The following is a 26,760-nucleotide window of genomic DNA, read 5'->3' as shown; positions in this document are numbered from 1 at the left end:
ACACAAAAATAATAAAAAATAAAAAAAATTTAAAAAAAAAGAAAGGGCAATAGGAGTTCAGTCCTGTAGGGGAACGCCAGGAGACCGTGTGGAACCCCCCCCTCGGGGCCATCCGTGAGCTTGGGGTCATGCCTGGGAGGAAGCAGATGCTCAGAGAAAGTAAAAATGAGCACATGTACGTGGGGGGGGGTGTGGGAGTGGAGAGGAGACATCACTTAGACTTCAGAGTTTCCTCGGGGGCTAGCCAGGGAGGAAGGGAACAGTGTTTCAGGCAGAAGGAACAGCTCATGCAAAGGCCTAGAAATGAGTGAACGTGGTTCGTTGGAAGGAAGGGAGAGTCCTGGAATGCAGAGCTGTGGGGCACGTTTAAGTGGGAGCCGGGAGGAAGGAGCAGCAGGAGGAGAATGTAGAAGAGAGGAGAGGATGGGGAAGTCTGAGGAACCGAATGTGATGGAAGGTAAGGGGTTTGGGAACACCGCAGGCAAGAGAAGCCACAGTGAAAGGAGCCAGAGCATGAACAGTGGCCCTAAGAAGCCCATAGAAAATCCTCAAAAGAGGAGGAAGCGGAATTGAACGCAGGTCTGTTGTTTTTGTGTCACTGAGTCAGAGCTGACCTGTCTCTGACCCCGAAGCCGAAGCCGGCTTGCAGAGTTAGGAAACCGCTCAGGAGGAGAAGGTTCCTATTTCCCTCGCAGAGCAAGTAGATTTGAACTGCGTACTTCTGTGTTAGCAGCGCAGCTCCTTAGAGCAAGGCCACCAGAGCTCCCTGAATGCAGGTCCTCTTGGCCCTAAAGCTGGAGCCTCCGTGGCCATCGCCACCAAGTCCATGGTGAAGGAGGCAGCCAGCGGATCTCTGTCCTGACTGTCCTTGTCCCTCCTGTCTCCCCTCTGTTTCCCCCACACACACCCCGGACCTGGACAGTTGACCCGCCCCGGTCACTAGTGATTGATCACTCATCACCTGGCTGCCGTTGCAGTGTCCTCACACTGTCACCTTGCTACTTGTCACAAGCTCCTTAGGGACTGATCTGGCTGCGTCTCCTCCCCAGTCCTTCCTAGACAGAAGGGGGGCAGAGATAATGAAGAGGCGCCCTGCGCATAGCAATGAGGGAAGGTGAAGGGGAGGAGTGAGCTGCTGAGGACACCAAGAGGGGGGGAGTTGCTGGTGGTGGTCACAGGGAGGGGGATGGACAGCTGGGGGACCTGGGCAGGAAGGGGCCATCCTCCTGCCCCCAACCTACCTGCATTCTCGGTACAGCGTTTCCCCTGATAATGTAATGCCACGGAGAAGGGGGGAAACCAGAGATCTGTCTCTGAGCTCTGTGTGGCTTGAGAAGTCACAGGACACGCAGGGCCTCACCAAGCACATCTGTGTCACAGAAGCTGGGCTCACCCTCCTTGGCCCTCTCTGGACTGCACTCGATGTGAGGGTCCAGAGGCAGGGGAGGGGCGGCTTAGCAGAGAAAGTGTCGGACTGAGTGATATGGAGGGAGAGGGGGGGGGGGGGGAGAGCAGGCTGGTCCAGATGCAGGGACAGTGTTAAGGGGTCTGGGGGAGCACTGAGAGGTCAAAGGCATGATGCTGGGCCAGCCCCCAGGGGAGCTCCGCTGAGTCACTCTTGGGTTTTATTCTAGAACAGGAGCCCCCATGAGTGGCCTAAGAAAGGGAGTGTCTCTCCATGAGGTCTTGGGGGAGCCCTCAGGCTATGTGTGGGAACTGAATTGGGGAGGGATGTCAGGGGGCAGAAGACCAACCAGGACAAGCACAGATTGGAGTTCAAGTCTCAGTTCTAGCACGTCTCAGCTGTGTGGCTTAGACACAGCACAGAGTCACCAAGTCTTAGTCTTTATACGTATGTAGGAAGTGCATCACCAACTTTATGACTGATTAGGAGGAAGGCCTGTGTAGATGAGCACTTTCCAGATCTCACACAGACCAGGGTTGGTAAATTTCCCTCCCACCTGGTTCTTCCAGACTGACTGAATCCCCGCCCCTCCACCCACCCAGGCCTGTAACAGCAGAGGAAGGGAGTCCACGCCCAAGACCACAGAGACCGACTGGTACAGCCTTTATTATTTCTCCAGCATTTTCCAGAAGAACAGTGTCATCCGAGGGCCGCAGGGGACGGGAGGAGTAAAAAATAACATAAACAAACTGAACAGAACGCGGGAGGGCGGCGAGAGGGGCTGAGCTCAGGTGTTGGGGGCAGAGAGGTGGAAGGCCGGGGGAGTCAACCCCTTTTAGCTTTCAGCCACCAGGGTGGAGAATTCTGCAAGAGAAGGTGACAAGGGGAAGTGGTCAGAGAGAGAGAGAGAGAGGCCAAGGGAGGCAGCTGTCCTCCCAGCCCAAAGCTCTCTGAGGTCCTGCATCTGCTGCAGGAGACCCAGAGGGGCGGGAGCGAACGAGTGAACAGATGAAGTGAGGTGGGAAATGCTGGGCCTGTGTAGTGTTTCCCCCCCCCCCCCCCCCCCCCCCATGGAACTGCCCCACAGGCTTTTTTCCAGGCTGTAAATCCTCCTTCTTCCTCAGAATGACTGGTGGATTTGAACTGCTGACCTCGAGGTTAGCAGCAAGTATTTTAATCCCTACACCATTGATTCAGTGACTGGAATAATTGGGATGGGAGTGTCAGAGACAGTGCGATTGGCACAGGACAGAGCAGAGTTTAGGGCTGTTGTACATAGGGTCACTATGAGTCGACTCGACGGCACATAACAACAACAACAACAGAGTTCCCTCATGACGTCACTGTACTCACTCATTTGTAATTAGTTATTGGTCACAGTGACCATATACGAGTTTTGTAAATATGTACATATCCCAGATGCCACTGTAAGCCCTTTGCACACTCTATCTTATTTGACTCTTGCCATAATCCTACAGACTATCATTATTCCCATTCTACAGGTGAGAAAACCGAGGTGCAGCATTTACAAGGTCGTACCACTAGGGAGAGGCAGAGCCCGGATTTGACGCTAGACCTGAATTATATTTCTTTTTTTTTTTTCTGAATTATATTTCAACTACTTGTCTCGTTGTTCTCAAATCGCTCATAGGATCATTTGCAGAATTTACAAAAACCATAGATTTCCGGGGCCCCGCACTGGAAGTTCTGACTAAGGAGGTGAGAATCAACTTCTGATTCAGATCAACAGCCAGGTTTAAAAACCGCCAGGCCCATCCCAGCACGATCCTTCCCAGCACGATCCTTCAGCTTCCCCTCTCAGCCGCTGCATAGAAACCGACTCAGCTGACTCTCCAGTGGGTTTTCAGAGGCTGTAAATCGAGTCGGAGACGATTGCTCATCATTTTCTCTGGAGCAACTAGTGGATTCGAACTTCCTGTCTTTGGGTTGGCAGTGTAACTCCTTACCCACTAGGCTGCTAGAGCTCCCTAGCCTAACCCTGTTTGTTGTGGTTGTTGTGTCCTGTTTAGTTGTTACAGACCCATAGCTGACCCTACAGGAGGAGATTGCCCATCCATTTCCCACAGAGCAGTTGGTGAACTCGAACTGTATACCTTTGGGATTGCAGCACAGCTTCTTGCCACTAGGCCACCAGAACTCCCTGGTGACGCTAATGATGGCCTCATCTCCAGGCAGCTCAGAGAAGCCAGAGTGCACAGGTCTTTGGAGTGAGCTCAGATCTCTTACAACATCGTATTTAAGCTGTGCAAACACCAGGAAACGGGGGGCTATTGGCCCCATTTTACAGAAGGGAAAACTGAGGCTCAGAGATGCTATGTGACTTTTCATAGTCTCCAGGGCTAAGCCAGAATTCACGCTCCAGGCCCAAAGTTCTCCTTCCCCCTCCTGTCACATCTCCTCACCTTCCACACTCATTGTTCACCTGTTCACCCTCCCTTCTCCCCCGCCCAGCAGTGCCTGTCTGCTGTGCTCCAGCCAAAACCCAAACCAAGTCACCGCCACTCAACCCAAGTTCACTGCCACCGAATCAATTCCACCAGTGACCTCTGAGAGCAGAGCTGCCCCATAAAGTTTCCAGGATTCTCAATCCTTAAGCAAGCAGAATGGCTTGCTGGGTGGGTTTGAGTTGTAGACATCTCAGCATCAGAATGATTCACCACTGCACCACCAGGGCTCCCTTCAGGGGGCTAAACTGAAAACAAAACAAAAACCCCCACTGCCATCGGGTCAATGCCGACTTCATAGTAGCCGTCCCCTGGACTTCTGAAGCTGTAAATGTCCTGGGCAGAAGCTGCCTATCTTTCTCTCTCAGAGCAGCTGGTGGATTCAAACCACCAACCTTTTGCTTAACAGCCCTACACATTTCACACTCCATCACCAGGTTCCTTTGTCATGCTCTGTGGTTGTGTGCCATCGAGTCGGGACTGCGCCATAGCTGACCCACTAGTGGGTTTTCAGAAACAGTAAATCACATGAGAGGAGATTACCAGTCCTTCTCCCATGGAGCAGCTGGTGGATTCTAACTCTGTGCCTTTGGGATTGCAGCACAGCTTCTTAACACCAGGCCACCAGAGGTCTTGCTTGGCACCAGAAGGAGCCCTGGCAGCTGTTATTTATTGATGTCAGTAACCAGTGTCAGCACTAGAGGGCGATCAAAGGTCCCGTTATAGGTGAACATTAACAGAGGTGCAGCCCCAAGCAGGTTAAAGGAGACCCCAGGAACTTTGGTCCCTGCTCACAGGCGTTTCTGGGTGTGAAGTCCCTGTGTTGACACCTTCCTGTATGTCTCCAGCACCCGGGTGTGTCCATCCAGCTCCTGCCACCCTCTATCTGTAGGCCTGGGATTCTTCCTTCAGCTCACTCTTACTCACTTGGCCTCACTCAACTGTTACTCCGCACGGGCTCTTCTCTGGCTCCCCAGCAAAGGCAGTGGGCCCCCCTAGTCCTATCAACTCCTTTGCTGTCACCACACCTCACTGGTCTCCAGCACCAATTACTACCAGAATATGTTTGCATTTAAACTCACTGACTGTCTTGTGGTCTGTGTTGGATGGGGAGCTTCTGGTAGGGGAGGCCAGGCCCCTGCTCTCCCCTAGCTCTGGCTCAGTTCCTGACCCCAAGAGACAATACTGACTATGAAAGGATGAGAGAGTACGGAGCTTCAGCACTCCAGAGGAAGGGAAGGGTCTTATATTTAAAGCATCCTGGGCTGGAGATCTGATGAGCGTGGTCCAGGGGCTGGGTCCCAAATGAGGCTTTGCCACACGTGGGCTGTGTGATTTCAGACAAGGCACGTAGCCTCTCTGAGCTCACAGCCAATGTTCATGAGTGAAGTGTTGCAAGGAATGAACGCCTGATCCCCTGGGTAACATGAATAGCTCACATGCAAGGCTGCTGATAGAAAGGTTAGAGGTTTGAGTCCACTCAGAGGTATCCCCAAAGAAAGTCCTGGCATTCTACTGAAAAAACCTGGCCACTGAAAATTCTACAGAGCACAGTTCAACTCTGACATACAGAAGGTTGTGGGGAACCAGCTTGAAAGCTGCTACTGGTCTGGTGAGCTCCTGAAGCAGAGGTGATCAAAGGAAATAACAAAATGTGCCAGCTGCCTGACATGTGGTACGTCTTCGGTGCCCATGACTGGCTCCTCTGTCTTTGATTTTCATGCCCCTTCCAGTTAGAATAAAGAGCAAGGACATCCGCCTAAAGACTAAGGTGTGCCGTGGTATTTTCCGATGCTTCCAATGCATCTGAAAGTTGGACAATGAAGAAAGAGGACAGGAGAGGAAGCAATGCCTTTGAACGTTAGTGTTGGAGAAGAGCACTGAGTGTGCCCGGGACTTCCGAAAGAACCAACAAGGCGGTCCTGGAGGAAGTGAACCAGATTGCTCCTTAGAGGCAGTGGTGGTGAAACTTGGTCTCAAGTACTTCGCGCTGGAGGGTACAGGAGGGGACATTCCTTAGAAAGAGACATGATGCTGGGAAAGGTGGAGGGTTGGTGAAGGAGAAGATGGTCCTCAACAGGATGGAAGGACGCAGTGATTGTAACAACGGGCTCAAGCATGGTGGAGATTGTGAGGATGACATGGGATAGGACAGTGTGCACATCAGTTGTTCGTAGGGTCTATACTATAGGTCATACTCAACTCGACAGCACCTAACAACAGCAACAACAACATGCCCAAAGTATGTAAGATGAAGCTTCATCATCTTTGCCTCCAAGGAGTACTCCAGCTTCACTTTCTGTAAGACATAATCTGTTTGGGGTGGTTTGTTTTGGTGTTTTATTGGCCATCCATGGGATTGTCTCCAACACCACAAATCGAAGAAATTTTACTCTTCTTCTGTCTCCTTTTGTCATCATCCAGCTCTCAGATGCATAGCAAGTGATTGAAAAGACCATGGTCTGAATCAGGTGCACTTTAGTCTTTAAACGGACATCATTGCTCAGGTAGAATGTAGGTGATTCAATCTATCAGCCGCTCCCAGACAGAAAGCTGGCCAGAAGCTCTTTGCTGCAGTTACTGTGTCAATCCTCATGGTTCAGGGTCTTTCTCTCTCTCACTGCCCCTCCACCTTTCCAAGCATGAGGTCCCTCTCCAAGAAATAACCTCTCGAAGCAACATGTCCAAAGTATATGAGATGAAGCATCATCATTTTTACCTCCAAGGAGGACTTTAGCTGCACCTTCTCCAAGACATATCTGCTATTCCTTGGAAAGGGACATCGTTCTTGGAAAAGTTGAAGGTTAGTGAAGGAGAAAAAAGACCATTAACAAGATGTATTGACGCAGTGACAGCAGCTGTGGGCTCAGGTATGCAAGAGACGGTGAGGATAACACAGGACAGGGCAGGATTCAGGTCTGTTGTTCAGAGGGTCACTATGAGTCATACCTGACAGGACTTGACAATAACAACCTTCCTGTTAGAAACCCAACAAAATATACTTAACGCTATGAGGGTGAGTTAGAGCCAGTAAGAATAGTTTTTGCGATCAAATGATAAACTGCATTTGAGAAGGCTCCCAAATGACCATAATAAATAAGTACCTGGATCTCAGAGGGAAGCCTTACCTCCACCCCCGTGACTGTATGAATCGCAGATCCAGCCAACATCGCTCCTGACTTACTTTGCATAACGGCTTCATGATTACGTGAGACGTCACCATTTTTGGAAGCTGCGTGTGGGGTATCCGGAACTCTCTGTGCTATCTTTGCAATTAACTCTTCCATAAAGCTTAAGTTATGTAAAAGTCAACAAGAAACACCTCCTCTTACCCTCCTGGGAATGACCTGGCCCTGCTGGAAGGACTCCCACCTGAGCTCTTCACTGACCAGGAGTTTGATCTGGGGGAAGGACACCACCCTGTCCTGTCCCCAAGCTGCCCTTTGCGGATGGGAGAGGCAGGTGACCTGGATGTGGGGGCCTGGGCAGGTGGGTGGGAGAGAGGGAGGGTCTACTAGTTGGTCTCTAAAGGCAAGTAGTATGAACAGACTCTGCAGTTAAGTAGCCAAGCACCGAATGCCTGAGACCCTGCCTCTTACCCTCTGGTTAGAGTCAGGCACTCAATGGCACCTAACAACAACAACAACAACAACAATCCTCTGGTTATCATTACCTTCTCAGCTATGAGCTTTTAGGCTCCTGCAGCTCCTTTGGGGGGGGGGGTGTAGGTAGCTCTTTTGAGAAGTCTCTTAGTATTAGTTGTTGTTGTGTACCGTCAACTTGGAACTGACTCATAGCTGGCCCTCCAGCACAGGCAGTAAATCGCATGGCAGGAGCTTGCCTGTTTCTCTCAGGGAGAAGCTGGCAGCTTTGAACCATGTGCCTTTGGGTTGGCAGTGGAACTCCTTAGCACTAAGTCATCAGAGCGAATTCATTTATAGTTATTTATAGAATCCATTTATAGTTAAAACGTTCGGGTGCTGTAGAGAAGATTCGAACTCCTGGCAGCTTCATCTGCGTCAGAGCTGCCCTGTGTGCCCTGTGCCTTGTAGGGGGTGAGAGGATGGGTGGGTTTTGAACACACAGCCCCAGGCATTTCTTCTAAGACAGGACCTTCAGATGCAGAGCTCTTGAACCATTTATTTATATTGCCCAAAGGCTCCATGTAATAGGAAACCAGCACTTCTTTTAATTCCTGCATGGGTAGGAGGTTCGAATCCACCAGCTGCTTCTTGGGAAAGAGACGGGCAATCTCTTCCCTTGTGATTTACGCCTCTGAAAATCTACCAGGCAGTCGACTGTGAGTTGGTTCCAGCTTGATGGCAATGAATTGGGCTGAACCCAACGTGGGAGATGCCTCAGTCTACATTTTACATATGGGGAAACTGAGGCCCAAGAGTTAAGTGGCTTGGCCAAGGCCACCCAATGGGTCTGGGTCAAGCGATAGTCTTGAAACTTCTGACCTACTGTGACTGGGTGTAGAGTGATGTGTGTCCCAGCTCACATGTCCATGTCCCCAAGGCTCTGTCACACGAGCCCCCTTCTTTCTGTATTTACTTTACAGTACTTGTTGTGTTGTTGTGTACTGTTAAGTCGGAACTGACCCATAGCTGAACCTCTGCTGGGTTTTCAGAGATAGTTAATTTCACAGAAGGAGATTGCCCGTCCTTCTCCAGCAGAGCAGCTGGTGGATTCAAACTGCGTGCCTTCAGGATTGCAGCGCAGCTTCTTGCCACTAGGCCACTAGAGCTCCCTAAAGTACTTAGCACTCTCCAATTTTTTTTTATAATTAATTTCAATGAAATTTACAGAGACTTTGGATTTCCATTCATTCGTTGTTGCGCTTTTCTCCCCTCCCAACCCTCCCCCCACCCCAGTACACTCATGTTCTTACTTATTTTTGTTGGTCTCCCCCGACTAGATGTAAACTCAGGGGCTGCGGAAGGCACTGTTTTGCTCATTGTGCTCCAAGCAGCTAGAATTACTCCTGGCACAGGGCAGGAACTAATGAATGAATGAAGGAAGGAATGAATGGCCCAGGTGTCTGCTGGAGGAATCAACAAAGGCAGATCTAAGTCAGAATTCTTTTGACAGCCCCAGACGACGGGAAGTAGGAAGATTCCCATCTGATAGATGGAGATAAGGAGGCGTGGAGAGGCGAATGCCAAGGTCATGTGGAAAATAAGAGGCAGAGCCAGGAAAATATGGAGAGGCCACTGCTGATCGGGCTGGAGTCCATGGGGGCAGAAGCCTGAGCTCTCTCCAGCCCCAGCCATTTAATCCCTGAGCTTGGGGCCCTGCGTTGCTCTTTCCCAGGACAGAGTCCTTCCCCCAAGGCCTGTCCTTGCGGTGATGGATTATCAATAGGGGACACTGGCCTTTACTGTGTCCTAATGGCACTGACCTCCTTTCCCCCTCAGGCCTCTCGGGCTATCGCGTAGATTCCAAATCAGGGCAACCCCATGCCTGTCCACAGAACTGTGCTCCTGAGCTGTCAATGCTTCTGATCTTTCTGAAATAGATCACCAGGCCTTTCTCCCAAGGAGCCCCTGGGTGGATTAGAACTGCCAGTCTATCAGTCAGTAGTTAGGATTGACCATTTGTTAACAAGAAAGCTAGATGCACTCGTGGAAGAGTGCACAGAGGAGAGAGTTGCTTGCCTCAAGGCCGTGCCTCTCTGCTGTTTCTAACCCCTAAGCCGAGGTACAGGAGAAAGGCAGTCAGTCTCCTTCTGTGTGATTTGCAGCCTTAGAAAATCAGCTGGACGGTCAGCTGTGAGTCAGTTTAAACTTGAGGGTAATGAATTTGAGGGAGTTTGGAGGATATGTTTTGTGAGTAAAGTGAATGGCTAAGGCACCACCTTCCCACCAGGTGAGCCTCACCAGAGGGGCTGTAGGGATCAGAAGACATCAGTCCAGTTGGAGGGCAGGCATTTCAGAGTGGAGCTGGGAGGGGGCACTAGAAACCTGCCTTTTTGCAGCGAACACAGGATTCTAATTTCATCCTTTCAGGACCTTAAACAGGGCAGTTGGTAGACAAATTGAGAGCAAGAGTCACCACTTTGCATCTTCCCCGACTCCCTCAGGGCAGAGCACTTAGGAACCAGCCAATTAACCAGCAGCCGTCTAGCAAAAGGTCTCTAGAAACGTCCTTTCCTTAAAGAAAAATGAGCAATAAAACAAAGACATTGTAAGAGCAAGGTCGACAGACTTTGCAGGGAGGTTCTGGATGGGGGGTGGGGTGTTAGTTGGAGTGCTAGCTTTGTTCCACCATCCACATATGTCCCCTGTGGATAAGACACCTGATTCCTCCAGGTTTAGGGTTCCTTATTTGTGCCATGCACTGATACCTGTGCCATCTGTCAATATTTGTACCATGCACTGATGCATGGATGATCATTGTCAAAAAGACCTCTCCAAAGTGCTGAAGAGCAATGATGTCAGTTTGAAGACTAAGGTGCACCTGGCCCAACTTGTAATCTTTTCAGTTATTTGCTATGCAGCTGAAAGTTGGACAGCGAATAAGGCAGACAGACAGAGGAAGAGTAGATGCCTTTGAATCATGGTATTGGAGAAACGTGCTGAGTATCCCCTGGGCTGCCAAAAGGACAAGTAGGTCTTGGAAAAGGTGCAGCCAGGGGCGCTCCATGGAGGCAAGGACAGTGACACGTCATCTCACACACTTGGGGCATAATGTGAGGAGGGGCCAGTCCTCGGAAAAGGGCATCATGTTTGGAAAGGTGGAAGGTCAGCAAAGGAGGGCCAGTTAATGAGATGGATTGGCACAGTGACTGTCATGGTGAACAGACGTGTGTCAGATGATGAGGATGACACAGGATTGGACAGCGTTCAGATCCATTGCTCCCAGGGTCATAGTCGACTCGACGGCACTAAGCAACAACAACAACAACAACAACAACAACATCTGTGCCATGACCAGCCTAGTGACCGCCCGTCCAGCTCTCACTCACATAGTTTGCAGCAAGCAGGCTACGGCCAGACTCCTGGCTTCCCCAGGTGCTTGTGTCTGTGGCTCTGCCCCACTGTGCTCGTTTCCTCAGCTGTAATGAGGAGCTCACAGCAGTTCCTACAGCACAGGGTTGTCCCAGCATCAAGGCCGTTGAACACAGACCTGACACAGAGCAAATACTCGAGCGGATGAGAGCTGATGTTACGAAAATGCTCCCGTAAATCCATCCGCCTTAAAGCCAAGGCTGTGAAGTGCCGAGCTACAGCCTGTGACAGAGCAGACGGGGGCTCTGTAAAACGTCCCGGATTCTTTGTTATCAGATGGTAAGCCACTCCCACTGAATCGATTCTGGCACATAGTGACCCTCCATTGAGTTTTTTTGAGGCTGTAAATCTTTATGGGAACTGTGATTGTTGCTATATAATACCGTCAAGTCGGAACCCACCCATAGCTGACCCTCCAGCAGGTTTTCAGAGAGAGTTAATCACATGGAAGGAGACTGCCCATCCTTCTCCCACGGAACAGCTGCTGACTTTGAACCCCGTGCCTTAGGGACTGCAGCGCAGTTTCTTACCACTAGGCCAGCTCCCATGGAGAAGCCAGTGGATTCAAACTACTGCCCTTTTGATTAGCAGTACAACATATGAAACACAGTCCAGCACCTGAGTCCCTCTTGTCCCATAGCATTCCCATTTCCGGTCTCTGGCCATGCAATTGCCTACGACTTCCAGCAATGCTGGACTTGGCTGGGAATCATGTTCCATCACTTCCTGGCCTTATCCCACTGCTTTACTTCTCTGAGCCTCAGTCTTCTCATCTGTGAAGTGGATATAGCAATGCCTACTTGCTCCTGGGAAGACCAATCCAAACACTATAATTGTAATATCTAAGAACAGGGCCTGGTGCATAACAAGTGGGCAGTAAGTATTTGTTCCACTGCCATGGGGCCTTCTCAGCAAAGGCAGCGTGAACTGGAGCCTCAAATTAGCAACTATTACAGAGGTCTGGAAGTTAAGGAGGGCATGTAGGACATAAAAAAATCCTGGACGCAGGAAGCCTTTGTAGCCATCAACTACCTGGCCCAAGGGTGCAACACCATCAGCACAATCCAGGCTAGAACCCAACCAGCAGCACCCCCATCTATGGGTCCTCAGTCTCTGAACCTCAGTCTCCTCATCGATAAAATGGGAATGCTGAGTGTACCTTCTTTAAAAGCTCTGGTACAGTGCCTGGCACACAGCAGAGATGTAATGAAATAAACACGTAATGCTAAAGTGTGAGTTAAGTGTACTCTCTTGGAAAGAGCTAGAAAGCTCTCCTTCGGACGAGACATCCAAATACAGCAAGCTCCACCTTGAAGCCTCAAGCCTTCTTGAAGGCCCTCTGGGGCCCCTTAGTTGATACCTTTACAGTCCAATCAAAAAGAGATTGGGTAAGTAGGGATGGGTGGGGCCCTGGTGCGGGCAGCAGATGGAGAGTCTGAAACTGGGGAGATAAACTGTCCTCTCTCCCTCAGGAAACTGAAATTAGCTAATTAGGTCTGCGCAGTGTGGGGCGCTATGGGGCCGGGACAAATTTAGAAAGTATTGACAGGTGACAGGTGAGGCTCTGAGCCGATAGCCCCAAGTGAAACTGAGACGTGGTTTGAGTCAGCGGCTGGAAGGCTGTTCCTGCCCCTCTGTGCAGACGACCAGGGTGAGGGAACCAGCCTCTTGGTTTATCACCTCGCCTCTAAATAGCTCCCGGGCTCGGTTTCTGAAAATCAGTATTGAAAACAGGGATCACGTTCCCATCCTAGAGAACGGGAGACGAGTCATCCTGGGTCACACAGACAGCCGGCCGCAAGGAGGCAGCGTCAACAGTTCTGGGGCCTGCCCTGTGCCAGCCATTGCCCAGCTCAGTCTCACTGCCTCTCCACAGGTCCATTTCACTTATAGGACAACTGAGGCCCAAGAGCATTCAGCGAGGAAGACTCTAACCCAAGACTGGAGTGGAGGGGCCCCGCCTTCTGACTCAGGAACCTCTGAGTAACATGAATGGTGACACACCCAACCAGCCCCCAAGTTCATGGTTCAGACCCATTCAGAGGCAATCCAGAAGGCAGTTCTGGCAAACTGTTTCTAAAAGATAGACCTTGAAAACGCTATGGAGCAAGTTCCACTATGGGGTAGTGAATCACAATCAACATGGGAGAAGTTAGCATGCACAGAGATTCAAGTTCAAGCCCATGGACCCCAAATCCAAACCAGTTACTGCTGAGTCAGTCCCATCTTGTGGTGACCCTGTGGGTGTCAGAGTAGAACTGCTTCCTGCAGGGTCTTTAGTGACTGATTTGGAGGAAGCAGATTGCCAGATCTTTCTTTCTGTTCACCTCAGATCTCCTGTTAGCAGTTGAGACCTTGGATAGTTCACCCATGCCGGGAGGAGAGGCGTGAATGGAGAGTGAGCGCCTCTTCTGCCCTGGCTGCTGTTCCTTTCCACGGAGGGCAGTTACGTAAGGAATGCTGCCTCTCTCCCTCTGCTCATTCTTATCTAGCGCAGCATAAGGCCACACTTAGGCGAGGTCCACCCGGGAATTAAAAGGAGCAGCTGGCTAAGCGCTGGAACCATTTATAACTCCAACATCACCTCGAAGGCAGGCGCGCTCCAGAGAGGGGCGGAGTCAGGAGACCCGCGAGGCTTTTCTGCCAAGGACTTGCGATGTGACTTCAGTCACTTCACATCCCCGGGGCACTCAGTTCCCACATCTCTCAAGGCAAAAGAGAAGCCTCTGCAGGCGGCACCTATGGGCTTGTGTGAGGGTGGGAGGAGATGGGGACGTAGTCCAGTCCAGCTTGGGGCTTGGCCACCAGGACCTGGCCCTGATGCGCAGTGCTGGTGTCCTTGGAAATCAAATCCCTTGGGGTTGGAGGGCTGGAATTACAGGTGAGATTCTGCACGCCTCCTTCTTTTCCTCTCATCTCAGCCTCAGTTTCATTTCACTTGGGGATCCGGACTCGACTACTTCCTAAGGACTTTTGAGGGAGCCGACAGACAAATCCACGCAACAATCTCATTCACTCAAGCGCTGCTGCTTGACTCTAACTCGGAGCAACCCTCCATCTGATTCCTGAGGCTGCGGCTCTTAATGGGAAGAGACTGCCCACCTTTCTCCCTAGAATCCACGAGTGTGGAAACATCCGCTCTTTTCAAGAAGAGTATAACATGCTGACAATCATGTCACCAGAAAACCTTATGCAACAAATATATTGAAAAGAGGGAGAAAGTGTGTGTGTGTGTGTGTGTGTGTGTGTGTGTGTGTGTGTGTGTGTGTGAAGTATGGTCCAGAAACTCATTTCCAGAACAATCTCACTTAATGCGGGCAATAACCCTGTGATGTGAGTATTGCATCTGCATCTTACAGATGAGGCTCTGGCGGCCTCGTCCATAAGGAACTGTACTTCCAAACCAAAGGTGGCGCCTCTCTGGCTGTTCAAATCCACCAGCCGTCCCTCAGGAGAAAGATGGACAATCATCTCCCATGCAATTTACAGCCTCAGGAACTCACCCATGGAGGGTCACTTAGGAGTCAGTTCCCACTTGGCCACAATGAGTTGAGTTTTAGAGAGGAGAGGGCTTGGGCATGCATGCAGCTGCTACCCACGTGGTTGGGAAGTTCTGGTTTTTGTCTGGGGGACCCTGGGTGGTGCAAACAATGAAGGCAAACAGTCACTAACCAAAGGTGCAGGTTCATAGCTACTCTGAGGTGCCTTAGAAGAAAAGCCTGGTTATCTACTTCAAAAAAAAACCCTGCCACTGAAGACCCTGTGGAACCTAGTTCTACCCTGTCACACATGGGGTCTCCAGGAACCCCGTCAACTTAACAATGATTGACTATTCTCTGTCCCACTGCAGGTTTGCAGCCACGGCTGAGGGCTTAGTCCATCAGTCCCCCTCCTACGCTAAAGAGACTACTTAGGGATAAAAGAGAACAGGTTTTGCCAGAAGGAAGCAGAACAGGCAGATGCCTTCAGGCCTGTGATGTGAGCGTGGAAGTTGCCACAGTCAGGCAAGAATTTCACCTGGAAATCTTGTAGTAATCTAAGGCCAAAAGTCAAACACATATGGGCTCCTGAGTGGGAATAGGTTGAAAGCCTAGGGAACTGAGTTCAAGGCTGATCTGAGATCCAAGGCCACACGTCAGGATGTGTGTGGTGTGTGTGTGTGTGTGGGGGGGGGGGGGGTGTGGATGTGGGCTGTACAGGTCTCATCCACATAAATGAGTATGAGTTTGAATTCTCAAGGCAAAATCTGAAGAGGAGGTTGCACACACTAAAGCTGTGTGACCTTGGGCGAGTTGCTCCACTTCTCTGGGCATCAGTCTCCTCATTCGTACAGTGAGAGTCGTAAAGCACGTTGGGGAATGAGCTGTGAGGACTGAATGAGCTTCAGTAGGAAAAGCTCCAGAGCCAGGCTAGCAGGAAGTGCCGGCTGGATGGTGACAACTCAGCCTGTGAGGTCCTTACAAGCAGATGTCACATTTAAAGAACTCCGGCTGGGGGACTCCTGGGAAACAGAGGGGCTACGCGTCCTGGCCAACTTGGCTCAGTCCTGATTCTATATTTGACAGCTATATCACTTTGGTTATATTGCTTAACTTCTCAATGCCTCTTTTTCCTCACATGTAAACTGGGCACAGTGAGGGCACCTACTTTGTCGAACTGCTCTGCCCAGACCATCAGCATCACCTGAGATCTTGTCAGAAATGCAAAAGCTTTTGGCCTGCCCCAGACCTAAGGACTCAGGACTTCTGGAGGTGGGCCTGGCCTCCGGTGCCTCCCCAAGACCCCCAGCTCTCTCTGATGCACGTTCCAGTTTGAGGCCCACTGTTCATAAGGTCCACTGCTTGGAGAGATGTCTTGGAGCGAGTCTCACCTGCTGTTGTTGCCAAGTGGAGTATGACTCACAGTGACCCTATGAACAGTGGACCTGAGCCCTGTCCTTCCTGCACCGTCCTCAGCAGCTCTGACACACCTGAGCCCTTTGAACTGCAGTCACTGCCGTAATCCAGGGGTAGCTGGGGTCTTGCACATCCCACTCTTTGTAGCTTCTCCTTTTCTCCCTGAAAATGCCTTTGCCAGCACTGCCCTGGCCTTCAGCTGGGGGCCTCTGACAGTCAATCAACATTTATGAAAATCTTTTCCTTTTGTAGGAGGAGTTGCCAGAGAGACAGGAAGGCAAAGGGTTGTTATTAGAACCTTGTCTCAACTCATCTCCTTCAGCTGGGGACTTACAGACCCTGACAACTATCAGTCACCTTCAGAAGGACTAACAGAGCAGCCAGGGATGGAGGTGGGACCTGGTTCTGGATCCCCCAGCACGCCAGCCACTGCCCATCTAGGTCCCCACCCCTGGCCTACAGGCTGCCTCCCCCTATAGGCAGGGGACTGTACAGAGTTTCCTTCCTTCCTTTCTTCCTTCCTTCATTCATTCATTCCTTTATTCAATATGCTTATTGAATTTTCTACTTCCCTTGTGCCTCTACTATGTGCCAGGCCCTATTCTAGGTGAACAACATAAAGTCCCTGCTCTCAGGCATCCTCGTAGGAGGGAGAGTGGAGCAAGCAGTTAAGGCATCAATGACATTAGTGAGACACTCACTAAGCCTGGAATGAATGGACAGTGGTGGCAGTACAGGCCACGTGCTCCTTGGAGTCAGACAGACCCCAGCTTCGATGTTCTCCTGCTGCTTCCCAGCTGTGGGGCTTTGGGCAAACTCTCAGCTTCTCTGAGCCCAGTACTCTCATCTCTAGAGGGGATACGAGTGGGGTCTTCCTCAAGAGGTTAGGAAGAAGGAGCGCCATGCTCCAGGAAGCTAGAGGCTGCTGCTGTCCTCATTCAAGGTCACACAGTCCAGCCCACGTGCCACATTGGTTCTCCGTCTAGAGGAGCTTATCCACTGAGATATCTGGGCTCTCCTAGAACTAGGAGAGCCCCTCCAGGGTTTGGCTACTGATCTGACCTTGACTTTGCAGGCCAGGAGCCTGGGGGGCAGCGGGGTTTAGGGATTTACCTTAGGTCACAGTAGGGATGGGAGGCTTTATCTGCTGGGGGGCAGAGCTGGGACCCCCGCTGGCAGTCAGAAGGAGCATAGAGCCTCCAGGGGCTTCCCCATAAAAGGTCTCCCCCACCTCACTTCCCACGGGACATCAGCATGCCCACCTCTCCAGAAAACCTGCTGAGTTTAAGGAATGGAAGGAGGGGAGATGTTGTGTGGGGCACAGTCTGAACTGGCCCTTTATTTCACCTCTGCCCCCACTGCTGACTATGTCCTGATAGAAATCTCCAATGGAAAGAGCCTGGACCCTGTGGTCACACAGGCCTGGGTTCAAATCCTGGCTCTGGCACTTGCTGGCAGTGTTGCCTTAATCACTGTAGACCCCCTGAAATGCCCTTTCTGTGTCTACATCTGCTGCCATCCCAAGGTTAAAATGAGATGGTACTTGCACAACATGTGGCATAGGGCTGGACACGCATCCCATGCCCAGGTAACTCTTCTCTCTCTCCCTCCTACTCCCTGAAATACCAGCCTTGCTCTTCTCAAAACAAGCCCTGAGCTTTCCAGCCTCTGTGCCTTCAGTGATGCCCACGGTTGCCTGGACCACCCCGTCGGCCCTGCTCGTGTGGTTTCGCCTTCCACACAGATCTCTGCCTGCACCTCTCGCCCCGCCTGGTCGAGCCATTTTTCATGTCTCTAGATATACTTAGAACGCCAAGCAAGTGCAGAGAGCCTAAAAATAGCACCACAGCCTCCACTGATCGAACACTTCCTGTGTGCCAGGGACCACACTTAACAAGCACATCCATTATGACGCGGAGCCCTCACACAACCCCAGCGCAGTGCCTCTTGTCATGCCCAGTTTACAGATGAGGAAACTGAGGGCTGCCGAGCTGCTGCTCAGAGTCGCCCAGCCAGGAGACAGTGGCCCCAGGAATGGAGTCTGACTCTTCTTTTCTCTCCATCCCCCACCGGGCCCAGAGCTGGGAGAATTGAGCTCTTTAAGATCCCGGTAAAGGAGGAGGGAGGCAGGGAGGCAGGCAGCAAACCAGGCCAGAGCCTGGCCTGGTTTCTCCATCATTTAGGTTGTTGGTGAGCAGCCAGCCATGAAGACCCTGCCCAGGGCTTCTGAGCTGTGGCGTATTGGCTGCAAGTGAAAATGGGGAGACAGGCCAAGAGGGCCTGGGCTGGGGTCACCCTGGGGATCGACGCTTGAGGGGGAGCTGACCAAGTGTGGTGAAGATAGTGACACTCACTGGGACCACCCAAGACCGGTCACTAGAGTCTCTCTAATACCCTCCACTCGGCCCCTTTAAAACCACCTCCCCCCATTCCCAGCCTCAAGAAAAGAAGGACAGCTGGCATCGGAGGCCAGGGGACGCACAGCACCTGACCTTGCCAGACGCTCCACTCTCGGCTCTGACATAAAACTTTAATAAACTGTGCCCCATGTGCAAAATCCTTGTACTTTTCCCAAAGCAATTTTGTGACTATTGTCACGAGACTAAGACAGTTTTAGGACGAAATTGTGCACCCCGTTTGTTGACAAGGGATCCTGAGTGTGGAGAAGTGACATGACCAAGGTCACAGCTAATGGGGACAGAGAGGGAAGTTGTGCGGGGGGTGGGGGGTCAGGGGCTTGGGTTTCCACGCAGGAAACATACATAAAGTCAGTGGCCGATTTGGGTCCGTATCAGCTAGATATGAGGCACAAAGATGGACGTAACTCAGTCCCTATTTCCGAAAGAATTCATTAACAAACATGCATATGGCATTTGCTGTGGTTTAGCGCAGGATAAGGCAAGGTTCTGACCTGTGGTTCCTAAGATTGCTATGAGTCGTAGTGGACTTCACAGCACTGAACGGGAAGACACTCTCACATAATAACACTTTACCTATTAACATTTAATCCTTGCACTAACTTTATGAGATACGTCAATACCTTCAGTTCCTAGATGAGGAAACCAATGGCCAGACAGCTTACTTGAGTTGCCCAAGTCAAGACTAAAAAGCGGTAGATCTCAGATTCGAACCCAGCTACCCCAGGTCAGGTCTAAGTGCTCTGTTCACAGGCATGAACAGAGCATAACAGCCTGGAAAGAGGGTTGGTCTGGAGTCTGTCAGACTGAATTCTGAACCCCTGTTCTACCGGTTAGGTCCTAGTTCTTTGATGAGGAGAAGCCCTTTGAACCTCAGTTTGTATATCTGCAAAATGGAGCGACTTCCTAAGTCTAGGAAAGAAACCCATGAGAGCAGCAAAGCTAAAACACGCTCCGTGGACTGCAGTTGGATGTGAGTGCAGGAGGAAGGGGCCGTGGCCTGCCCATTGTGGGCTTGCCTGTGCTGAGATCAAAGCTTGAAAAGTAAGGCGAGCCTAGATATTCCTTTCCCTGCTTCCCACCTGACTCCTGGCTGGCTTTTGTGTTTTTTTTCCTGGCTCTCCTACAAGGCCGGAATGCTATGTCTGAATGAAGCCAAAGGAGTTTCTCAGACAGGAGGTTACAGGACACCAGGGAAAGATGCTGAAGAGGAGAGGAGATAAGGAATTTCCACCCAGGGAATCCGAGAACGTGAGAGCCGAAGGGTCTTTAAGGATCATTGACCTCATCTCCTTGGGTTACAATTGTAAGACAGAGGCCCAGAGAAGTGGAGAGGCTGGCCAAGGTCACACAGCCACCTTGGGCAGAGCTGAGGCCAGAAACCAGGGAAAAGTGTGGAAAAATCCCAACTTCTCCCAGGCACTCTATGTAACAGGGGAAAGAGAATCCACTCCTACTGGGCTGATTAAATTTAGTAAAAATATACCAGTTTTTCTTTGCCTGGCTCACGTGCCTAGGCCCTCAGAACCTAAATCTCCTTTTTTCTAATCTTGGGGTGTGAAGGGAACCCCTTATCTTCCCGTAAATAGCATAGCTTCAGTATTTTAGCATCTCCACATCCCCCCGACTCACTCCACGCCCCCCAACCCATTCCGTGCCGGGCAGTCACTATGCCTCACCTTCGACCCCAATTTTACCGTCCCCATCCTTGTCTCCAGCGGCCAGCAGCGTCTTGGTTTCTTTAGCAGAAAGGTCTCTGGCATCTGAGGAGAAGCCTTTGAGGATGAATCTGGAGGAAGGAAGGGGGAGAGCGGGAGGGAGTCAGGCGAGGTCACCTTGCAGGAGCTCTGGATGCCTGGTGGGCAGGCATCTGCACAGGGGACATGCCCAGCTGGGACAGGAGGCACGGCGAGCACGCGTGCAGCGTGCGGGGCCAGGTAGCCAGGCTGAGCCTCCCCGCAGTGGTGAGAGGGCAGCAAGGGCAGGCTGGCTTCGAGCAAGCATGGACACCCCCACCCCCGTCCCGTGTTCATTTGTGTATTCAGCACACATATGCGTGCCCTCCCTGTGCCAGGCCCCTGCTGGACACCGGGCATGCAGAAATTCTTCTAGGAAGGCGTGTGAAAAGAGGGGAAGATGGGGAGAAGAAAGGGGTGCAAGGAGGCATAGTCATCCCCCAAAGAGGGAAGGGAAGGATTCAAGAGGCTTCCTGGAGAAGGTGGTGCATGGAGCATAGGTAAAAGTGTGTAAGTGTGTGTGTGTCGATTATGGAAAGAGATACGATGGGTGGATATGCCTCCACTTAAAAATCACTCTCTCTTGAATGAGAACTGAGGCACAAACGGAGATTTGTACACCAATGTCATAGCAGAGTTAGTTACCATCACAAGAACATGGAAATAGTCCAAATGTCCAACCACAATGGAATGGTCTGAGAAATTATGCTACATTCACACAATGGAATACTATGCAATACGCAGGAGCAAAGATTTTGTAGATTTCTACCTAATTTGGGAAGGACTGGAGACCGTTATGCTGAGTGAATTCAGTCTCACAAGGACAAATACTGTATAATAAGACTGTATTGCAGAATGTGTACAAGGATCCAAAATGGGGGGGAGGGGAGCAGAGGGGTTAGGATGGGTGGGGGGAGGGTAATCATAGGGTCGCACAATTTGATGGGTAGAGGGGAGTTGAAGGAAATGGAAAAGATCCAGTGTGAAAAACAATGTATACGAACTTTGTAAATAAATTTGTATAAGATAAAAATTAAAAGGATAAAAAAACCAAATCCCTCTTTCTCTATTATGACAAATGGTGTAGAGAGGGTCTTTTTTAACCCCTCCTTCATCTTTATGACAGAAGTCAAGGCATTTTTGGCTGGAGGAGGCATCAGACACTGCTGGGACATAGATGTGCCCAGGAGCGTGGAGAAGGTTCAAGACAGGAGGTTTCTATGCACTTCTCTGGCTCCCTAGCCACAGCCTTCTCCTCTGCTTTGCTCCAAAGACCCTGGAGCCCCCAGAACTGGCTCTGTCTCCCCACCCCCCCATCTTGCTGCTAATGGATAGCAGAGGGGGGAGTCTGCAGGATGGAAGGTGCTTTTAGACAAATACAAATCAATGGTATCCTAAAGCCAACATCTTCTGCACCCCCCTCCACCCACCCGACAGCCCATGGTGTCAGGCAACAGAGAAGCCAACATCTGCCTCTCACGATCCTATTAAGCAATAAGAAAAACCTGCCTTTTCATCTGCATTGAATTATTAAGTGGCTGCATTCCATTAGCAGTATTAAGTGGCTATAATTTAACCTAGTTAGTGGTGCTTTCTGCTGAGGGGTTTATTATTCCTGGAAGCAGCAGCATCCCGGAGCATTGCCCCCGGGTCTGCGCACTGAGGTCAAGCACGGGGATTCTCTGTGAAGGGTGCAGGGAGAAGGGCTGATGGATCAGAACCCGAAAGCAAGCGTCCCAGCCCCCGCGCCCCCCCCATGCTCTCAGGCCCAGAGCCTGGCCCCCAGCAGCCTCAGTTTACCCCAGCTCATCCTCCTCAATGAAGCCGCTCTTGTCTTTGTCTAGGATGTGAAACACCTTCTTCACCTCGTCGGGGGTCTTTTTCTTCAGGCCGACCATTTGGAAGAACTTTTTGTGGTCGAAGGAGTCAGCAGCTGGAGGGAGGGTCAGGATAAAAGGAAGAGTCAGAAAAGGTAGCAGAGTGGGGAGGGAGAACGGGGTGGCGAGGTCACATTATGGGCTTCCCTTCTGCCAGCCATGGGGGGGGGGGAGATGAGGGTGAAGCTTCATCTGGGGGGTGAGGAGCACAGAGAAGAGGTTGGTTTTGCCCAAGGTCACACAGCTAGAAGGGGAAGAAGTGGACAGGCACTCAGATCTTGGTGGTCTCCAAGTCTGCTAGCAAACCCACCACATCCTGCATTGCCTGTTGTTGTTGTTGTGTGCCATTGAGTCGGAACCGACCCATAGTGGACTGTCCAGTGGATTTTCAAAGGCAGTTAATCACAGAGGAGGAGATTGACCATCCTCCTGTGCAGCACCTGGTGCCTTTGGGATTGCAGTGCAGCTTCTTACCACTAGGCCGCCAGAGCTCCTGCATTGTTAGGGGCAGGTAAAAGTGGGGAAGGGGCACTTCCTGAAGAAGCAGCTCACCTAAGAACTCAGCCAAGACTTTGAGTCTCCAAGAACCTTATTTCTAGGGATGCTCTAGTGATATAGGGCTGGGGGGAGCAGGCAGGGACCCAAGGATGGTGTGGGAGTAGAGGAGAAGACCCACCCTCTTTCTCAGTCACAGATGGTGGTACCTGCACAGAGAGGACAATCTTTCCTCTCAAGGTCACAGTGGAGGAGGACCCAGAAGTCCTGGCTTCATCTCAGAAGCCCGTTCTCATGGGTGTGGGGAAGAGCTTGGAAGGTTCCTGAGAGTCCCAGTTAAGCCTCTCCTCAAAAGTGGTGAGAAGATTCCAGGCACAGTGGATCGTTACTTGTGCTGGGAGGATGACTTCCCAGCACTTCCACATACCCAAGGGAAACAGGGGTGCCATCCCAGTTGCCTATCTTGAATTCCTCTCTTAGGACGCCCAGGAAAGGACACAAAGTTAGAGCCAGTAACTTGCTGAGGGAATTGTGGTTCAGAGAAATCAGTCCTTTTTCTCCCAGTCAAGGGCTGGAGGGCAGAAAAGTTTGTCCCTTTGCCCGGGGCCCTGGGATGAGCAACCACGTTCTGAAGGCACCATGGAGACCCCAGTTCTAATCCTCTTCCTCCAATTTGGTGACCTTGGGCAAAACTCTCACCCTCTGCCAGCCTCAGTTTTCCCTCGCGGTGACCAGGGAGGGGGTAGCTGATAAAGGCTTAGATGACTTAGCTGGTTAAGGCTGCCCACCCCGCTTGGATTGGAAGTTGGAAGCCTGAGGGATGCTCGGTGTAAGTACGGGCAGAGCAGAGCCCTGCGCTCAGGGAAGGTGACCTCGCTCTCCGGCCCTCTGGAGCTCTGAGATGAGCTCCAGGAGTGGTTCCTTAGGCCAGCGACAGCCACCTCTAGGTGGGAAGAGTCTGGTTCAGAGCCAAGGTCGGGAAGGGATACACCCTTGCAGCCCCTCCACGTGCCTTAAAGGGGAAGCTCAGAGCGTGTCTAGAACCAGCGTGGAGGTCCTGTTTTGCAGGTCCTTCCTTGGACCAGGGTCCTCACCCTGGGTCCCAGACCCTTGAGCTCTCGCATCCTGAGACCCTGGACTAATCACTGGCAAGTTTCGATGTCTCAGGCGGGACACGGCTCCCTTGCCCATATGCCCACAGCTCCCGCCAAGTTCTGCCTGGACGCATTTGAGAAAGCTGACGACCCCCGCCCAGCGCCCTGTGGAATGCGTGAGCAGAGGAGTTCAGGGAGACCTGGTTTGGCCTCTGGGGTCTGCAGGGTGCAGGAGCAAGGGTAGTGAATTAGGGGAGGGAATGCGCAACAGAGCGCGCTGCTCACCGGCAAAGGCCCCCACTGCCTTCTTGATGTCCTCAGCGCTGAGCACGTCTGTCATCGACATCCTGCAACTGTTTGAGCGGGCAGAGCAAGTGCGAAAAGATTAAAAAGTGCTTTTCTCATCATTTCTGCTCATATGACCAGCGCTGCAGTGCTGCGCGCCGGGCGCACACCCGCCCCACTGGCTCTGCGCCAGGGGGCGCCGGGCGCGGCGCGCGGCCAGAACCGCTCAGTGCAGCCGAACCACCGAGCCGCGCGCGCCCGGGAGGGACCCGGTGGGCGCCTTGAGCTCCCGCACCGCTCCGCTGAGCCCCCGCTGGGATCCGCACGAGTCCAGGGGCTGCCGCCAGGGCCAGAGGCAGCCTCTGGAATTCAGGGGGCATCCCAGCCACCAGCTTAGTCCAGCAGGCTTTGTCAGCCGTCAAGGGCACGCAAAAGGTGCGGGCTTGGCGCAGCGCAGGGACCCCGGTCCGTGTGCTTCCCAAGTTCCGGCCCCTTAGGTAGGACTTTGAACTTGCAGGAAGGAGGCAGGCCGCCACCTTCGTGGATCTCCCTTTCTCTTCCCATCCCTACCTCAGCCTCTTCTCCAGTCTGTCTGGGATACAAATTTATGCTGCAAAACCTGAGCGCTGAGGTTGCGAAATCTGACCCTGGACGCAGCAAGGGGGTGGCAGGGACCAGCGGGCGCTGCTAGCTTGCTCTGCGGGGAGGGGCCCCCACCCCACATCTGGCTTTCTGAAACCTGCCTTTTGTATTGTTTTGATTTTGCCAGCCTCGCTTTTCAAAGAGCCTTTTCTTAGAGTCTCATGAACTACTTTCTTTAGCGATCTTCTTGTCCACAGAGGAGTCTCTTGGGGTCCAGACTCCCCACTTCCCCCACTAGTCTTTTGTAGGGAGCATGGAAGGGGGGCTACTTGGAAGCTTCATGCCCCTCACCCACTGGGAGACCAAGGGTCTTATACAGGCACAGGGGAGACTCTTTCCAGGCCACACTTTCTTGACAGCCTTCAGCCTGAATTTTGCTCCCAGCCTCACCTCTGGGAAACGGGACACTCCCTAATTGGATACAGCTCAGCTGCACGCTTTCCCACGGCTCTCAAGGATCCCAGGATGCCACCAGCTGCCCACAGGGCCTTGGGGAGTACTGGGTTCAGGGGACCTGGGTCCCCCACCTAGAACTGCACTACCTCCTGTGACCTTGGGCTGTACGTAGCCTTACTTCACTCTGGACTTCTGCCATCTCTGCTCTAGTACTGGATGGTGGTGGTGGTCCCTTCCGGGCAGAGTCCTAGATGGTGAGGGGCTGGGGCTGAGGTGGCCCTTGGGGGTGGAGGGGGGAAGGGCTGTCCAGCTGCTAGTGGCTCAGGTTCCCTCACACTCTGTCAACACCATCTCCCTGCTCAGCCTGGACCCCTGCCCTTCTTGGAAATGTAAGGAAGTGGCTGGCTCCAGCCGCCCCCTGCCTGTGAGTCAGCTCCTTTGGGCCACCATCTGCCAGCTGGCTTAGAAGACACCGACGCTGAGGCTGCAGCTCTTGACTTGACACCCCTTGGCACCAAGCCTTCCCCCAGACCCTTAACTCTGTGGTCTTTACTGCTGTTTCTCACCTTCCCTCCTCCCCACAACCAGCTGGACTGCCAGCTTGGGCCTTGAGGGCTTCTGTGCTGTCATGTCAGCCCCCAGACTCAGCTGATCCAAGGGGACCCTAACGGTAGAATCTGTCCTCCCAGTTAAAGGACTCTTATGGGGAAACTAAGGCTGGGAGAACCAGTGAAGGACCCAAGCACACATGGGAGGTAGTGGTTGAGCAGGGGCCAGCCCGGGTCTGCTGAGCCAGGTTCACTGATTACTCTGGCTCCTCTCCCCAGCACGTGGGGCTCAGCCCTCCCGAAGCCTCTCCCCAGTTCTTAGAGCATCCTTGAATACTGACTCCCCAGGCTCAGACTGGAGACCCATCTGGGATGCACCTTCTTGCCCTCCTTCCTTCTCTGGGCTTCATTCCCCTGGCCAGAGCACCACCAAATGATCCCCTTTCAGCTCTGCCCGTGATGTTGGCCAACCCATCCATCCTCACTATACCCTTCTGCCCCCTTGGCCCGCTGAGGGCCCCCTCTGATGGCATCACCAGAGGCTACAATATCTGACTCCATCCTTCTCGCTGTGGAACTTCTTGTTCTCAGGACCAGACAAGGAGGAGATTAGTCCAGGTCACAGAGGAGGCAGGAGAGAGAAAGAACCCTACTCCTACCTCTTAACTCTCACTGGGGGTCCAGGGGAAGGGGAAATACTGTTCCCTCCAGCCCCCTCCAGCTCAGGAGCTACCACTCACCTGGGTGGGGGTGGAAGGCTGGAACCTGCACTGGTAGACTGGCTGGTGGCAGTCCTGTCGTGAAATGAGCCTGGTGGTGGGATGGCCACCTATATAGGCTTCTACTCTGGCTATTTTGGGAAGTGGCGCTCCCCCCAGTCCCCAGCCCCCTCCCCTTCCGGTGTCAGGTACTCCTCCACCATGGTGCTGGGTGTCTGTATCACATTCACTCTCCCTGGGCCCATCGAGCCAGACCTATTAATAACCCTTGGCCCCTGCCTCCCTGCAGTACCTAAAACTGAGCCCCAGGCAGATCTCACCTCCTCCAGGAAGCCTTCCATGACTACCTCTGAGGGCAGCAGCGTTTCCATGCTTGACACTCATGAAAGAACAGGAAGAAAGGAGGCACCGGAGGGAATGGGGAAGGAATGGAGCAGGAATAGTTCCCCCTGCACCTGGGCTCCACTAAGCCCAGGCCTAGGCTCCAGATTACCATGATAAAGCAAGCAATTTGGAGTGTTTGTCTCCCAAGTGCACGTGGGAGTATTTACAGCCTCAGAAATACAGCGAGTCCAAGTCGTTGTGAATCGAAATCAACTCCATGTTTGGTTGTGGTGGGTTTGTTGCATTTTGTTGTCATTGTTGTTGTTTTAGTGTGTGAAGAGGTTATGCTTAGATTATACCATAGTCTATTTAAATTGCACAAAAGCTTCAGGAAGAGTTTGAAATACTGGGAGAATTTTCAAAATGCAACATAGGGACATGAAGTGAGC

At 52.0% G+C, this 26,760-nt stretch overlaps 1 protein-coding gene across 1 annotated transcript; it reads right to left on the bottom strand.

Annotated features, from left to right (window-relative positions):
• Nucleotides 1-2,055: 2,055 nt before the first annotated feature.
• PVALB (parvalbumin) lies at nt 2,056-26,049 on the bottom strand. Its single transcript, XM_006890155.1, has 5 exons — nt 26,009-26,049; nt 23,683-23,750; nt 21,732-21,864; nt 19,875-19,984; nt 2,056-2,269 (listed from the first exon to the last, which is right to left on the bottom strand). The coding sequence occupies exons 2-5, from the start codon at nt 23,741-23,743 to the stop codon at nt 2,241-2,243; spliced, it is 333 nt and encodes a 110-aa protein (XP_006890217.1). The 5' UTR covers nt 23,744-23,750; nt 26,009-26,049; the 3' UTR covers nt 2,056-2,240.
• Nucleotides 26,050-26,760: the final 711 nt, after the last annotated feature.

Source organism: Elephantulus edwardii, unplaced genomic scaffold (genome assembly GCF_000299155.1).
Source record: "Elephantulus edwardii isolate Elephantulus edwardi_28Jun2011 unplaced genomic scaffold, EleEdw1.0 scaffold00086, whole genome shotgun sequence".
Taxonomy (NCBI): Eukaryota; Metazoa; Chordata; class Mammalia; order Macroscelidea; family Macroscelididae; genus Elephantulus; species Elephantulus edwardii.
The sequence above is the reverse complement of the archived record's forward strand: the minus strand, read 5'-3'. Positions and strand labels throughout refer to the sequence as shown.